Raw genomic sequence first — 17045 nt, forward strand, 5'->3', positions numbered from 1 at the left:
ACTGAGGGAAGGAGGTTATAAGCCAAAATTTCATCATACATGACCCCATCCATCCTCCCTTGAATACTGTGCAGTCGTCCTGTCCCCGTTGACCAAAATACCTCCAAAGTATTATGTTTCCCTCACCATGCTTCACGGTTGGGACGGTGCTCTTGGGGTTGTACTCCTCCTTCTTCTTTCTCCAAACACGGTAAGTGCAGTTGATACAAAAAAGTTCTATTTTGGTCTCATCTGACCACATGACCTTCTCCCATGCCTCCTCTGGATCATCCAGATGGTCATCGATGAACTTCAAATGGGCCTGGACATGTGCTGGCGTGAGCAGGGGGACCTTGTGTGCCCTGCAGGATTTTAATCCATGTCGGATTAGTGTGTTACTAACTGTAATGTTTGAGACTGTGGGTCCAGCTGTCTTCAGGTCATTGATCAGGTCCTCCCGTGTAGTTCTGGGCTGATTCCTGACCTTTCTCAGAAGCATCCTTACCCCACCAGGCGAGATCTTGAATGGAGCCCCAGACCGAGGAAGATTGACAGTCATCTTGTGTTTCTTCCGTTTTCTAATAATTGTGCCAACAGTTGTTGCCTTCTCCCCAAGCTGCTTCCTTATTGTCCTGTAGCCCATCCCAGCCTTGTGCAGGTCTACAATTTTGTCCCTGGTGTCCTTAGACAGATCTTTGGTCTTGGCCATGGTGGAGAGGTTGGAGTGTGATTAATTATGTGGACAGGTATCTTTTTCATAGGTAACCAGTTCAAACAGGTGCAATTAATACAGTTAATGAGTGCAGAGCAGGAGGGCTTCTTTAAGTAAAACTAACAGGTCTGAGAAGGCCAGAATTCTTGCTGGTTGGTAGGTGATCAAATACTTATTTCATGCAATAAAATGCAATTTAATTATTTAAAGATCATACAATGTGATTTTCGTTTTTTTATTTTTAGACTCTGTCTCTCACAGGTGAAGTTTACCTACGATAAAAATGACAGATCTCTCCATTGTTTGTAGATGGGAAAACTTGCAAAATTGGTAGTGCATCAAATACTTATTTTCCCCACTGTATGTTAGTATAAATGCAATATGTAGGTGCAAATTCTCCCTGTGGCCAATTAACAGACAAAACTTAGGATAAAGAGTTGGGGCCATATTGATTGGGTACACCTTGTTGTGGTAGGATGGCTTTCATACTCTTTTGATCAAAATAGTGTCAACGTAGGTTTTGTCTGTTAATGGCAACAGTGTGAGTGTGCACCTACACAAAAATAAACAATAATGTGACGTAGACAACCAGTGTAAAGTGTAACCTAAACAAAGTACTGTGCACGGCACAGTGAAGAGGGTTATACTAAACCCAGTCATATAAACGGAGTGTGACTTTTATGTACTTTTCTTCATTTTTATTTTTAAAGGGAGGGTGAAAAGACTAAGCTCCTAATAGCAGCTCAGAGGCAAAAAGTAGTGGAGAAAGAAGCGGAGACTGAGAGGAAAAAAGCTGTAATAGGTAAATATTACGTTTTACTACTTGCAGCAATAGTAGAATACATTATAGCTTGTGTAGTATTGATACAGTAGCTAAAAATAAAAGACCAAGATTCCAGCAGTAAATGCCACTGCGAATGGAGTATCTGCTGTCAATTACTGGGACTAATGTTAGCAATTTGTTTTTATTATTCAAGCATTTATCTGGAATAGCGCATTTTGGGTTACACTTCATTAGTGTTCACTAGTTGCTAATTCACTAATAACTGATTTCTATATTTTTTGTTTACAATATAAACATCGAATAGGTTATGTCTTTATTCCATGCATCGGGTGGTATAAAAAAATGATCATTACTTTAGGTCATTCTCATTGCAGGTATTCCAAATGTGTATCTTTTTATCATGGTGTACATTTATCTTTTTTTTTTTTACATTTATTGAAAGTTTATTTTGGCTTATTTGTTAAAATACGTAGTATTCAAAGCATTACTGTTTGCATCTGACAGATAACCAATTGGCATTGTTTAATAGGCAAGTATTAAAGGGAACCTGTCACCAGAAAAACTGCTCTTAACCTTCAGATATGGGGTTAATCTGCAGGTTAATAGCATTATTAAGTTGCCCGGTGCCCGCACTTAGCTGAACACTGTGGGACGAAAATGAACTTTATTCCCCCTGCAGCGTTCTGGTTTCAGTCACGGGGGCGGCGCGGATTCTGTCACCTCAGAACGGCGGCTGTAACCGCAACCCCAGCTCTGTTATTGGGGGCGGCTGTCAGTCAGGGCCGGGGGCGCCGTTACAGCCACTGCTCTGTATGGTCAGCGTCGTCCCCTTGAGTGAAATCGGAACCCTGCTGGGGAGAATAAAGTTACATTTTCTTCCCGCAACGAGCGGCTACGTGCGGATGTCAGGCTGGTTCAGAACACTATTAACCTGCAGATTAACCCACATCTGCAGTTTAATAGCGTTTTTTTCTGCTGACAGGTTCCCTTTCATGCCAGTCATGGTGCACCGTTGGGATGAGAGCTGACCCCTTGTCTCACTCGTGTTAATGTGTTTGCCATCGACCAGGTTATATTGTTACAATGTAAGTTCTTTGCAATCACGGCAAATTGAACAGGGATGTGTACAAATGCACAGACTTCGTGAGCACTTTATCGAAAATGTGCTTCACAGTTGAAACTATCACTCAACATGACATGAATTTTCAACGCTTGTTTTTGGCACAGGTTAACAAGCATTTACTTAGTACTGAGTTGCTGTAGAATTCACAAATCTGATTTATTGACAGAGGCAGAAAAAGTTGCCCAAGTTGCCAAAATCCAGTTCCAACAGAAAGTAATGGAGAAAGAAACTGAAAAAAGAATTTCTGAGATTGAAGGTCAGTGTGATCACCTGATTACCTTTTTTAATGCTCTTCCTTTTTTTAATTCTAAATGAAAATTCCTTCAACTAATTTAAGATTCTTGTAGAGTCGTACAGTAAGTTGCGATGTTGGATTTTCTGCACACATCCTGTACTACAAATGCCCAGAAAGTTACAGAATAATCGATGTTGATGTGCTTTGAAAATTTGAAACGTCACCCACCTAAATCGGAAATTTTCCACAATGAAAAATAAAAATGCTGTAGATTTTCCTATGTATATTCAGTCTGCGAGATTTTTTTCTCATGGACTACACTGTTATAGGGAGTTTCTGGTTTCAGAAAATCTTTATCCACAGGCACAGTTTATTTCAAAATGAACTGGGCTTTACTCACCATCCTCAGGTCCATTATTTATCTGCAACACTGAGGTCACAAAAGCACTGCAAACCATAACTGACATAACGGACCTTTGGAGAGCAAAGTAAAGCAAAGAGGAGTTTGTTTTTGTTTGTTTTTTTAATAAAGCAAACTGCGCCTTGGCCATGGGTTCTTTAAACAGTAAACTCCTATAATTTGCAACAAAATCTGCATGTAGTACTCTTGCTATAGAATTGCTTCCTAAAGCCTCCAGCCTCCATTCTCTTGCACGTCTGCCTCCTAGGATGTGGGGTGCAACAGTGAGTGAAGATGGTTCTGGAGTTGAAGACTGGAATACAGGACAGGGCCCATATATTTCTTCCCTGCAGTGTGCCACCGTAGGTTTCCCTCCTCTCACTTGCGCTCCCTGCAGCTTCCCGTTCACTTCCCTTCCAGTCTACTCTGCCCTCCATTCTGGGATGGAACTAAGGAATTCCTGGGCAGGCCGAAAGTCGTAGGCTAAATTTTTGACTGGAGCTATATTAGAAGAATATAAAAAAAACTCTAGGCAGCAACACGTTTCGTAGGAACGGGGTCTCCTTTATCAAGCTAGACTGAGGTATATTCAGTGGTATGGATAGGGTTATACAAGTTCATATAACTGGTAGATCTGCAGAAGATAAATTGATAATCCTAGTAAGTGATAAATCGTTGGAATCTGGGTCTCTGCCTGTATGATATGCTGCTCTCAGACGGGGGAGCAAAAACCTGGTGACAGATTCCCTTTATGCATATAGTCTCTCCACTCAGTCATAGTCTCCATGGAGCCTCCTTGGTAGCAAATTGACTTTATTTAAAGATCCTCTTCCAGATATTGTATGTCTACAGTGAAGGGACCACATTTTTCAAACTGACATCCAGTACAAAATGGAGTTTCTCTCTTTGTGTCTAGGAATCGTCTCCTGGCACGTTGACATGGTCAACCTCATTGCAGATGACTTCCGTTTTAAAACCCTATAGACTTTGATGATGTCTTCCAGATCTTGACCAAGTGAGAAACCCCTCTTAATGTTGCATCCAATATGGAAGGCCACCTTTTATTTCTGCTGTGAATCCAATCCAATCAGTTTTCTCTCCTTCAGTTGGACCTGTAGACAGATTTTGCCATCTGATTCGTAGTCTTCTTGCAATCACAGGGTACCATAACCAGGATATACTTTCCCTCTTCAGAGTTGTTGGGTGTGTTTAGAGCATTAAAAGGGTATTCCCATCTCCAAGATCCTATCCCAATATGCAGTAGATGTAATAATAATAATATTTGCAAATACCTCCAATTAGATATGTAGTATAGTTTTTCTGATTTGCTATGTCTCTTCCTCATGTGCTGGGCATTGCAGGACCTTAGGTACCACCCATGGTTACGACCACTGGCAACTAGCTAACTGTCACTATATCAGTGGTCGTAACCATGGATATATAAGGTCCTGCAATGCCCTGCACATGAGGAAAGAGACTTGATGAATCAGAAAAACGATACTACGTTTCTAATTGGTGCTATTTCCTAATGTTATTACACCTACTACATACTGGGATAGGACCTTGAAGATGGGAATACCCCCTTTAAGGAACAAGCTTATTACATGAAAAAAAAGAAAGACTTGCATAAAAGCAAAAACAGAATAAAACAGAAGGGATAAATGAAGAAAGCGCTTATGATTAGATTGGAGAGGAACTCTTCAGAAATTTGGAAAGATCTGCATTTCACATTGTCCTCTTGGGTTATGATCATGAGCTTCTCTACATGAAATGTTATAAAGGTTGGATAAAGGATGTTTACTTGTATGTACTGGAAAACGAGACATACACCTGATTCTAACTTGTCATATTTTCCCACAGGAGCCTCATAGTGGAATAATATAACCGCCGTATTTCCGAGCATACTTTCACCATCCTAAGCACACCAAACATGACTATGATATACCCATAATAACAGTTTATTTTACAATTATTTGGTTTCCCAAGGCCAAAATATCCTTGCGCTTGAGCACACAGAACTAAATATATTCCCTAATCACCAATATATCTGTGGATGGTGTTGACTTCAAATTATAATTATCGATATGGCATGGAAATATTGCATTTCCATTGCCAGGTGAGATCTTTGAACTTATTGACCTAAAGATGACATGATTGCCATGCAGCAATCATCTTCATCTTTTATGTAGCACATATTTGCTAATGAGGAAGTACACTGACAAAGTTTGCTCTTCCAAAAATTGTCTGCTACTCGCTAATTTATCTACCCACAGGAGAGAAGCTGCCAGGTGTCCAGTGATATTGGTCTTATTTATCTAATCCATACTTAATCTATCATAACTATTACACAACTGCAAATCTTGTCTCTATTTAGAGCTAACTTGGTATAAGACTATTCTATAAACAATACTTGTGAATTCATGTCACATTTCAAGCAAGCAAACTATTGTTGTTTGGGAAGATGCATTTAATGAAATATTTCACAATTTGTGAATTCCAAGAAATATAGGACGTATGTCTTTGTTACAATTTGTAGACTTGAAAAAAACTGTAAATGTAACATTAAGTAATACAAAAATACATTATTTAAGACTAAACATTGAAGAGGTTGTTAAATCTCCTCTTCCTGCTTACCCATAGGCAGTGCACGCAGGTTCGGAGCAGTGACATGGTTGCGCCGCTGGTCTGAACTGTACGCTCTCCCATTCTGCAAGCAGGCAGCATCGGGAAGCGCAGAGGCACTGAACCTGGCTGGATCCCGTCAGCTTTAGAGCTTACCTATGAGACCACCCACCGCTGATGAACTGCAGAGGTGGCTGGTAAACTACACAATTAAAAATCCCTCAATTTTTGAAGACGTACACTTTTTTTTAAAGTAGTTTGCAGTTGTACTCATTTAAGAAGGTGGCACAACCCCTTTTAAAAGTTGCTAGCTGAAATTAAGTATTTTACTACCATTTTTGTTTGTGTTCCAGACTCCGCTTTTCTTGCCAGGGAAAGAGCAAGAGCTGATGCTGAATACTATACTGCTTACAAGCTTGCAGAGTCTAATAAGGTGAGTCCTTAGTCTCGGAAGGGCTTATTGTAGGCGTAATTATCCACTTCCATTTGAAAAGCCTAGAAAATAGTCAATTGTGGCAACAATATTAATTGTATGTTACAAGGTCTACATTTTTTTCACAAATTAACAAGCTACATGTGACTATTATACTGTGTGTAAACTAGATCCTTTCCAGTGTCTTCAGATTTCTCTGTCTGGAGAGAGGTAAGAACTCCTCCCTGCTGTGCTATGTGGTTGAACCGCCTAGCAGTGTTCACACCGCAGGCTCTGCCTCCACTATTGGTGAGATGGTGAGCCCTGCACTGCAGCAACGTTCTCTTAATCTCATTTTACCTTCATAATTAGGCTTCTCACTGTGGCTCTCTGCTCTACATTTTGTGTCCTGTGGTGTTTCTTTTGCACAGGATAGTAGGAAAAACTACGCTGTACAATACTTTTACCTATCTTGTAGATTATGCTCAAGCACAGGATGTTGAGAGAAGGCCATGGGCCGAGATGTTGTCTTTAAGGGCATTTCCTCTGTCTAAAAACCTCAGTATTATTTTTTCTTTAAAGGTATAATATATTGGTTATATAGTTCGATCTCTATATGCTATTACACTTAATCAGAGTGACCAAAAATGAACAGTGCAAAAGTACAATTACAATAAGTGCTCAGGAAATATGCTACAAAAAAACGGTGGTGGCTTCTGATAGTTTGTTTTATTTTTAAGTCTTCTGACACTTCATCTTTTTTTCCTCTTGCCACACATCCATATTAAATTGTAATGTTATTTTGGCTATCTTTTGATGTTGTGCATTTCTGTATCGTAAAGCAGAGAGGCAATGAAACAGGTGAGATCCATATATTTCAGACTTTCATTGGAGCTTATATTAGCCATTCACATAAGGTAGCTGTTTCCCAGATGCTCATAAAATGAAAATCTCTCCCGACTTACTTTATAAACATGTTTAATCAGATTAAGGTCAAGGTCTCTTTTGCAAATCGGGTCAATTATGCAAATGACACTCTGTTCAAACTCCGAGTTTGAGCCCAGTATCAGTGCTCCTTGCTCCGATAAGCCCGCATGAGAGAATCGTAGCACAGGCGCGGAGGAGACGGAGAAAGTAATTTCTCTACTGCAGATGCCGTCAATGGAGGCAATAATTGGACTGCACTCAGATGACATCTGATGTTTCACATGCACCTATAGACTTGTATGGGTGTGTGTGATCCGATTCTTGGATGCACTTGCAGCATGCTGCAATTGTTTTCTCATGCCGAATTAGCATGAGAAAACGATCATAGATCTGCACTGCCCCATAGTATAACATCATGCCGAGTGCTATTCGATAAAACATCAGATGGCACTCACCCGTGTTATACGTTCGTGTGAGCGAGCCCTAAGGAAGAATCTGTACTGTGGGGGAAAAAGGCGTTGCCAGATATTTGTTATTGTTTTTTTCAAGGGGGAGAAAAAAATTGGGCTATGTGCACATTGCATAAAAATCCTATATTCCATAGAGGGAGGTGCCAGTGTATTTGCTACTGTTATGTGCACTTTGCGTTTGGGCCAAATGTCAGTGGCTCCATTATGATTTCCCTCTGAAGCACTGAAAAACTACTGTATTTTTCGGACTATAAGATGCACCGGACTATAAGATGCACCTATGTTATAGAGGAGGAAAATAGAAAAAAAAATGTAAGCAAAAAATGTTGTCATCATGCATTGTTAAGGGGGAAGGGGCCTGCTGCTGACACTGTTATAGAGGTAATGTCCCCCAATTCTGTTAATATCCCCCATCCTGGTATATATGGCCCCCTCATCCTGTTATATGTGGCCCTCATCCCCATCCTGATATGCATGGTACCCCTCATCCCCATCCTTGTATGCAAGGCACCCCTCATCCTGGTATGCATGGCACCCCACATCCTGGTATGGATGGCCCTCCTCATCCCTCTTCCTGGTATGTTTGGCACCCTTCACCCCTCATCCTGGTATGTATCGCATTCTTCATCCCTCTTCTTGGTATGTATGTGGAATATGGAAGAAAAAAAAATGAACATTTAACTTTTTTTCCCAAAAACTTTACTTTAGACCCAAATTTTTTTATTTTCGCAAGGGTAGCAGGAAAAAATGAACCCCAAAATTTATTGTGGAATTTCTCCTGAGCATGTAGATACCCCATATGTGGGCAAAAACCACTGTTTGGGTGCAAGGCAGGGCTTAGAAGGGAAGGAGTGCCATTTGACCTTTTGAATACAAAATTTACTGGAATAATTAGCGGGCGCCATTTTGCGTTTGGGGAGCCCCTGATGTGCCTAAACAGAAGAGACCCTCCGCAAGTGACACCATTTTGGAAAATAGACCCTCAGGGAACTTAACTAGGTGTGTGGTGAACACCTTGAACCCCCAGGTGTTTCCCAGAAGTTTATAACATTGAGCCGTGAAAATAAAAATTTCACACATTTCCCACAAAAATGTTTTTTTATCACCAATTGTCTTATTTTGACAAAGGTAACAGGACAAAATGGAACCCAAAATTTGTTGTGCAATTTCTCCTGAGCACGCAGATACCCCATATGTGGGGGAAAACCGCTGTTTGGGGGCATGGCAGAGCACAGAAAAGGAGTGGTGGTTTGGAACATAGACTTTGATGGAATGGTGTGAGGGTGTCCTGTCGTGTTTTTGAGAGCCCCTGATGTGCCTAAACAGTGGAAACCCCCCCCACAAGTGACCCCATTTTGGAAACGAAACCCCTCACGGAATTTCTCTAGCTGTGTGGTGAGCACCTTGAACCCACAGGTGCTTCACAGAATTTTACAACGTTGATCTGTGAAAATGAAAAAAAAAATTTTCCCACAAAAATGTTTTTAGCCTTCAATTTTTTAATTTTCACAAGAATAGCAGGAGAAAATGGACCCCAAAATTTGTTGTGCAATTTCTCCTGAAGTACGCCGATACCCCATATATGGTCGAAAACTACTTTTGAGGCAAAATGCAAAACTCAGAAGGGAAGAAGTGCTATATTGGAGTTCATATTTTGCTGGTCTGGTTTGACGGTGCTATGTCAGATTGACAGAATCCCCCCATAAGAGACCCCATTTTACAAACTACACCTCTCAATGAATTCATCTAGGGATGTAGTGAGCATGTTAATAACACATGTACCTCGTAGAATTTTACACCATTGGGTGGTAAAGAAAGAATAATTACATTTTTACCACCAAAATTTTGTTTTAGCCCCAGATTTTACATTTTCACACTGGGAAATGGGTAAAAATGACACCAAAATTTGTCCCACAACTTCTGCTGAATGTAGAAATATCCCATATGTGGCTGTATATATAGTACTGCTTAGCCACATGGCAAGACTCTGGAGGGATGGAGCGCTATTTGCCTCCTGGAACGCAGATTTTCCTAGAATAGTATGTTGTCTCCATATACTGAGACCCTAGACTGCTAGAGGAGCAGAATCCCCATCCCCAAGTGACCCCATTTTAGAAATTATAGCCCTTTGGGAATTTATGTACAAGTGTAGTGATGATTTTGACTCTATGGTTGTTTTCCAGAAACAAGCAGCAGCGGATGTTGCTGAGTGAAAAGTACAAACTGCCATTGTAGTGACCAGTACGTTATGCCCAGCTCTTGTTTCTGGAGGCACGCACCCATAAATTAGGCTGGCTCTCATCGCTACAGGAATGCCAAACATGTAGACGCTAACTGCGATTTAGGCACATTGGGGCTTAGAAGGGTGGGAGGCATTTGGATTTGGGAGTACAAAATTTGCTGGATTTCTTTTGGAGGGGCAAGGGCCATTTCGCTTCTCCCGACCCTTTGTACTACTAGTAATGTGGAAGCCCACTATATTTCTGTTAACAGATAACGGACCTGAGTGGGAACTTGATTTTTGTTGTTGATTGATTTGAAGCTTTTGTTTTTTGTTTGAAACATTTTACATAACATTTTGGATCACATTTATCTGGCGATCTACGCTAAGCACTGATATCAGGGTTTCCATTTAAATGTCCGAGTGACATAACTCACATGAAACCCCTGAGGGATCCATTCACTATAATGAGGCAGGAGAGTTACTCTGGACTCTGTCTGGCTTCTGTTCGGCGTTGTCCTTTTCAGAAGTGCACAAAACTGTGGCCTACGGCACTTTTATGCACGCCTGAAAAGGCGGACAACACCAGATCACAGGCCAGACGGCAGCCATAGTGCCTTTATCTCCCTCATTATAGGGAATCTTCCGCAATGGGTTCCGTCTGAATCACGTATTTTAGACATTTACATGGAAATCCCGGTGTAAGCGCTCAGCGCAGAGCACAGGATAATTTTGCGCCGAGCCTTACTGCGATCTTTGGTAGGCAGAATGAACAAATCAACAGCAGGTGAAGAATTGGTTTTATTTATTTTTTACGCTGTTCTTTGTGCTGTGTAAGTGATTAGACTACTTTATTCTACTGATCGGTGCAATTGCCGTCTTGTTACGGCTTGTTTTTTGCGGGATGAGTTTACGTTTTTATGGTACCATTTTTGGACACATGAGATTTTTTAATCACTTTCTATTCCGATTTTTGGGAGGCAAAATGAACAAAAAACATCAATTCAGGAATTATTTTTTTTATGCCGTTCCACAAGTGGTAAAATTGATAAGGCAGCCTTATTTTTTGGGTCAGTACAATTACCAGCGGTACCACATTTATATCGTTTTTTTGTGTTTTGGCGCTTTTACACAATAAAAACTGTTTTATAGAAAAAATTATTATTTTTGCATTGCTTTATTCTGAGAGCTATAACTTTTTTCTTTTTCTACTGACTGAGATGTATGGCAGGGTGTTTTTTGCTGGACAAGGTGTTTTTTTTTTATTTACATTTGTCTTTTTGATCGCTCTTATTCCACTTTTTATTCGGAGGTATGATGATAAAGCATTGTTTATTTTTTGCCTCGTTTTTTTATTAGTTTTTTATGGTGTTCAATGAAGGGGTTAATTAGTGTGACAGGTTTTTTTTTACACAATTAAATGTATTTATTGAATTAAGATTTTTTTCTGTTTTTTGTTCTTTATTTTGTAATTTTATTTTTTCAAGATATATTTTTACAATTTTAAATAACTTATTTTACATCAACTTTCCCTGCCCTGATTGCTGATCTATTACTCTGCAATGCAGTGCATTAGAACAGTGCATTGCAGGCAAGGATGAGCCGTGTCAGCACTGAGCAGGCGCTTACAGACCACCATCCCTGGGTGACCCAGCGGCTATCTTTGGGCCGGGGTCACCGTGGAGACCATCGGCAGAATGCAGTCACGATCGCGTTGTGCCGATGGGAACAGAGAGGGAGCTCCCTCCCTCTGCTATGCTCCTCGATGTCGCTTTCACCATTGACAGCAGCAGCTGAAGGGTTAAACGCCCGTGATCGGCGCTAGCACCGATCCAGGGCGTTGCTACTCATATAGAGCTGACACTCAGTTGTTCTCGGCGCCGCTCATTGTGAGCCCGCGCAATCGGAAAGCAGTATAGCTACGCTCCCACAGCGCCATACATATACTGCTCATATCTGGAAGGGGTTATAGGGAATCTGTCAGTAGGTTTTTGCTACCTCATCTGACAGCAGCATGATGTAGACAAAGACCACGATTCCAACCATGTATCTCTTAGTTTACTGGGTGCTGTCGTTCTGATACAGTTGGGGTAACATGCCCACGATTAGGAGCAGTAGTGTTTTGGACGTAGCATATTTTCAATGCGTCCAAAACGCTGCGTTCTACACTGCAAACACGGTGGGTGGGATTTCTAAAAATTCCAGTGCCCACTGTGCTTCTATTCAACGCTGCTTAAACTCTCCTGCAGTGCGTGTTTATGAGCCACAGCATGTTAATTCTGTAGCGGAGATGCAAGTCTCTGCTGCGTATTTTTACTCAATAGACAGTCATTAGATGCGGTAAATCCGCATATTAACCTAAACACATGTTTTTAATAGAACGCTGCAAAAATCCGCTGCTTCCATAACACTACTGTTCCTGATAGTGGGCACGTACCCTCAGAGTTTTTAGATTTAGTAATGCAGCAGAGCTGAGAAAGTTGACCCCACACCAGGCTCTGTTTGTAGAATGTCTATAGACAGTGAGGTGCTTCTCAAAAGAGGGTGGACTGTTGAACTACCAGGCACAGTGCTGCTGTGTCCCAGCACTGATAAGCTACTGGTGCTAAAACAGTCATTGCAAGCAAACAAAACCATGGAGCTTAATAAGACAGGCATTGTTGAAAACTGCGTCTTAACCCCTACAACATACTGTCTTCAGATTACACAGCAAAAACCTGCTGACAGATTCCTTTTAAACCGTAGGCCTTCAGAATCACAATAACATGTTTTGACACTTACACTACACCATCGCCAGAATTCATGCCGCTTCCTGTTTCCGAGGAGGTCACCCTCCCATACCAATACATGCAGGTAGATGCTGCTAGATCCTGTTGTGTATGGAGCCGCCTGAGCTCTGGAGCCTGGTCCATACACACCCACCAGGCACATGACATACATATGTGGGAAAAGGGATTAATGCTGCTTACTAATAGACTTTACATGTAAGCAATATCAATTTGTGGATTTATAAGTGCAGAATTTTCTGTTTTTAGATTACGGTTTGGAAGAATTATGGCAACACAGTTACACCCTATATTTTCATACACAAATTACATTTCTGTAACTTGCTATGTGGAAAATGTGCATGATAATCGGGTATATATAAAGGTACTGTCAGATTGTAAGCGGAGGTGCAGTTTGCATTCAGGCAAGGACATACCACTTGATAAGACTCCACTGTGGGAGCAGCCGATTATGTACGGAAGTTACTTTACTAGACACGCACACACTTTTATTTGACAATACCAGTGAAATGGTGTACTGTACTAGATGAAGTTCACAGAGCTATTTCTACATTTTTTTTTTTGTCCTCATCTGTTAATTTCTTGTGTTGCTTTCTTCCTCCAGATGAAGCTGACACCAGAATATCTTGAACTCATGAAATTCCAAGCTATATCAGCAAACAACAAAATCTATTTTGGGAATAATATCCCAAGTATGTTTTTGGATTCCTCATCTACCGAGGTGCCAGTAATGCAGCAATATGCAGGTCTAACAGATGGTCAAAGTAAATCTCACAAAATTAAAGGCAAGAACGTATGAATGACAGCTAAAGGAATATTCAATACAGCCTTTTGGACCTGAGGCAGAAGCTGTGGGGATGTGTCCCAAACAAGCACAAGAGATCTTGGGAGAGCAATCATAAAGCCGTGACTGCCACTCAGTATGCTCCCACCCATTCTTTTCAAGATGTTTAATTTGAGCTTCCAATATATCGTCTTTTTCCTGTTAAGATACATGAACTTTGGCATATTTGATGTGGATGTTAAAGGAGGCAGCAAGCTGAAATCTGTTCAGCTTTCAATATGTGTACTTTGCAAGCAAGAGATTTATTATGAAAGGCTCATTCCTGTTACCATGTATGGGGGAAAGTTTGTACCTTTTTTATGAAGATTAAATTGCTGCACTACAATGACATTTACCTATTCAGAGTTCATGCAGAGGATCTTACCTCTGAACAATGCAGATGACTCAACCCTAAATCTTAACCAATGACTTCTATTTGTGATGTCTGCCAGAAGAATTACAAAAACTGACTTTTCTAACAGGAGAAAACTGGCCTAACATTTCTACGTGGAGCATTATCAACGTCTTACAGCATTACCCCTTCTACAGCTGCTTTTCTAAATAAAAAGGTTCTAATTTTTTGTCTTTATTTCACAAAAGAATACAGCACCTCTTTGATTGAGCAGCCTCATCTGTCTTATCTACATGCCTAAAGGGAAAGTCCAACTTTGCAATTTTTTTTTCTAAAAACTTGTTCCAATGCATCTAAATTGAAAGATGAAATGTGCTCAAATAGCCTTAAAGGTTTGAAGGCAGCTAGTCTTCAGGAACGCACCACTCTCCTGCCTCCCAGCTTCTTGTTACCGAGGGACTGTGTCCTCCTGAATGATTGACAGTTCAGGGCGATGTCATGATTGAGCCTCTGGTCCGAAGTGTGTCAGCTTTGACTCTTCAATGGCAGTAGAGCATAGAGGCTTTGAAACTGTCCAGATCCAGCAGTCTGGCCAGCTTGAAAGCAGATCTTACATTTTCTATAGCAGAAAGCTTATGAGCTCTCTGCTCCTTGCATAGACTGACTGACCACTGCTGAGAGTGCAGAGGTGGCTGGTATCTTATGAAAGGAGTGATTTTTTTTTATTTTATTGTATACTGCTCATTGCCTGAGAATGGAGAAGATTTTTAATAAGTAAATTTTCAAAGTTGCTTGTTTTCACAAGCAACTTTGAATTTTACTAATTTTGGGGAGAATGAGCAAACGTCATTAATCAAAAGTATTGCTTTGTGTTTACAGGTGCTATGGATGCCTTTGAGCTCTGCTGTCCTGCAGTCATACTCCTTTTAATCTGTTCTCTTCTTACAAACTTGATTCAAAAAATGTAGGGGACAAATAGAAGAAGATAGTAACAAAGAATACTTTAATTGAGACAAAGTTGCCTTAGCTTTCATTTTATATGCATTGCAAGAATAGATAAACAATGGTTGCAAAGGTGGATGCAGTCTTTGGGATTTCTGTTTGTTCTTTTCCATTGCAATGTTTTCACATAGGATGTGAAGGTGAGAATAACATTTCTTGCACTGTTATTTTCATAAAAAATAGTGGAAAAAGCAGCACTGAATATACAACATGGAAACATACATATTAGTTAATCATTTCTCACTTCTATGTACACACATGGTCCAAAAAATTGTTGCTACCCCTCGTTTAATGAAAGAAAAACCCACAATGGTCACAAAAATAACTTGAATCTGACAAAAGTAATAATAAATTAAAAAATCTATGAAAATGAACAAATGAAAGTCAGACATTGCTTTTCAACCCTGCTGCCACAGAATTTTTAAAAAAATTAAACTCATGAATTAAGCCTGGACAGAAATGATGGTTCTCTTAACTTAATATTTTGTTGAACAACCTTTTGAGGCAATCACTGCAATCAAACAATTCCTGTAACTGTCAATGAGACTTCTGCACCTCTCGACGGGTATTTTGGCCCATTCCTCATGAGCAAACTGCTCCAGTTGTCTCGTGTGTGAAGGTTGCCTTTTCCAGGTGGGATGTTTCAGCTCTTTCCAAAGATACTCAATAGGATTTAGGTCAGGGCTCATAGAAGGCCACTTCAGAATAGTCCAATGTTTTCCTCTTATCCATTCTTGGGTGTTTTAAGCTGTGTGCTTTGAGTCATTATCCTGTTGCAAGACCATGACCTGCAACTGAGACCAAGCTTTCTGGCACTGGGCAGCACATTTCTCTCTAGACTCCCTTGATAGTCTTGAGATTTCATTGTGCCCTGCACAGATTCAAGACACCCTGTGCCAGATGCAGAAAACAGCCCCAGAACATAACAGAGCCTCCTCCATGTTTCACAGTAGGGACAGTGTTCTTTTCTTGATATGCTTCATTTTTCCGTCTGTGAACATAGAGCTGATGTGCCTTGCTCAAAACTTCAATTTTTGTCTCAGCTGTCCATAGGACATTCTCCCAGATGCTTTGTGGCTTGTCAACATGTAGTTTGGCAAATTCCAGTCTGGCTTTTTTATGATTTTTTTTTCCAACAATGGTGTTCTCCTTGGTCGTCTCCCATGAAGTCCACTTTGGATCAAACAACGACTGATGGTGCGATCTGACACTGATGTTCCTTGAGCTTTAAGTTCACCTTTAATCTCTTTAGAAGTTATCCTGGGCTCTTTTGTTACCATTCATATTATCCGTCTCTTTGATTTGTCATCAATTTTCCTCCTGTGGCCTCATCCTGGGAGGTTGGCTACAGTCCCATGGATCTTAAATTTCTGAATAATATGTGCAACTGTAGTCACAGGAACATCAAGCTGCTTGGGAATGGTCTTATAACCTTTACCTTTAACATGCTTGTCTATAATTTTCTTTCTAATCTCCTGAGACAACTCTTTCCTTTGCTTCCTCTAGTCCATGTTGAGTGTGGCACACACCATGTCACCAAACAGCACAGTGAGTATCTGTAGCCCTATATACAGGCCCACTGACTTATTACAAGATTGTAGACACCTGTGATGCTAATTGGTGGACACAACTTGATTTAACATGTCCCTTTTGTCACATTATTTTCAGGGGTGCCATCATTTCTGTCCCGGCCTATTTCATGAGTTTAATTTTTTTTTAAATTCTGTGGAAGCAGCGTTGAAAAGCAATGTCTGACTTTTATTTGTTCATTTTCATAGATTTTTAATTTATTATTACTTTTGTCAGATTCAAGTTATTTCTGTGACCATTGTGAGGTTTTTCTTTCATTAAATGAGGGGTACCAACAATTTTGACCATGTGTGTAACATTTTCTAATAAGAGGCCTAAGAACTCTGACCTTTTAAATTACTGCCATTGGTATTATTTTGCTATATTGTAATGGCAAATGTTTTTTTAAAGCCTACATGTATTCTTTGATTAGAAACTGCAAGAACAAGAACCACTTATGGACAATGTCTAGTGCATATTACTACTATCAGTGTCGGACTGGCTTGGCACCGATGAAATGCCCGGTGGGCCCAAGAGAGAAGAAGGGAAAAAAAAAAAGTTTTGAGGGGCAAGGGCCCTTTAAAAGTGCAGGGGGGTGAGCGCATGCAGACCTGACCCGCCGCGACGA

At 40.5% G+C, this 17045-nt stretch overlaps 1 protein-coding gene across 5 annotated transcripts in view; it reads left to right on the top strand.

The window, feature by feature from the left end:
• The window catches only part of ERLIN1 (ER lipid raft associated 1), an 86303-nt gene extending 72189 nt beyond the window's left edge, over window positions 1-14114 (top strand). For all 5 annotated transcript variants that reach the window (XM_073686088.1, XM_073686087.1, XM_073686090.1 and 2 more), the window contains exons 9-12: window positions 1402-1493; window positions 2765-2854; window positions 6209-6288; window positions 13276-14114. In XM_073686088.1, coding sequence (XP_073542189.1) covers window positions 1402-1493; window positions 2765-2854; window positions 6209-6288; window positions 13276-13470 — 457 coding nt within the window. In that variant the 3' untranslated portion in view covers window positions 13471-14114. The remainder of the gene's footprint in view (window positions 1-1401; window positions 1494-2764; window positions 2855-6208; window positions 6289-13275) is intronic.
• The last annotated feature ends 2931 nt before the right edge of the window (window positions 14115-17045 follow it).

The sequence above is a fragment of the Phyllobates terribilis genome, unplaced genomic scaffold (assembly GCF_046119375.1).
Source record: "Phyllobates terribilis strain yellow unplaced genomic scaffold, ASM4611937v1 Scaffold_5__5_contigs__length_657084704, whole genome shotgun sequence".
Lineage (NCBI taxonomy): Eukaryota > Metazoa > Chordata > Amphibia > Anura > Dendrobatidae > Phyllobates > Phyllobates terribilis.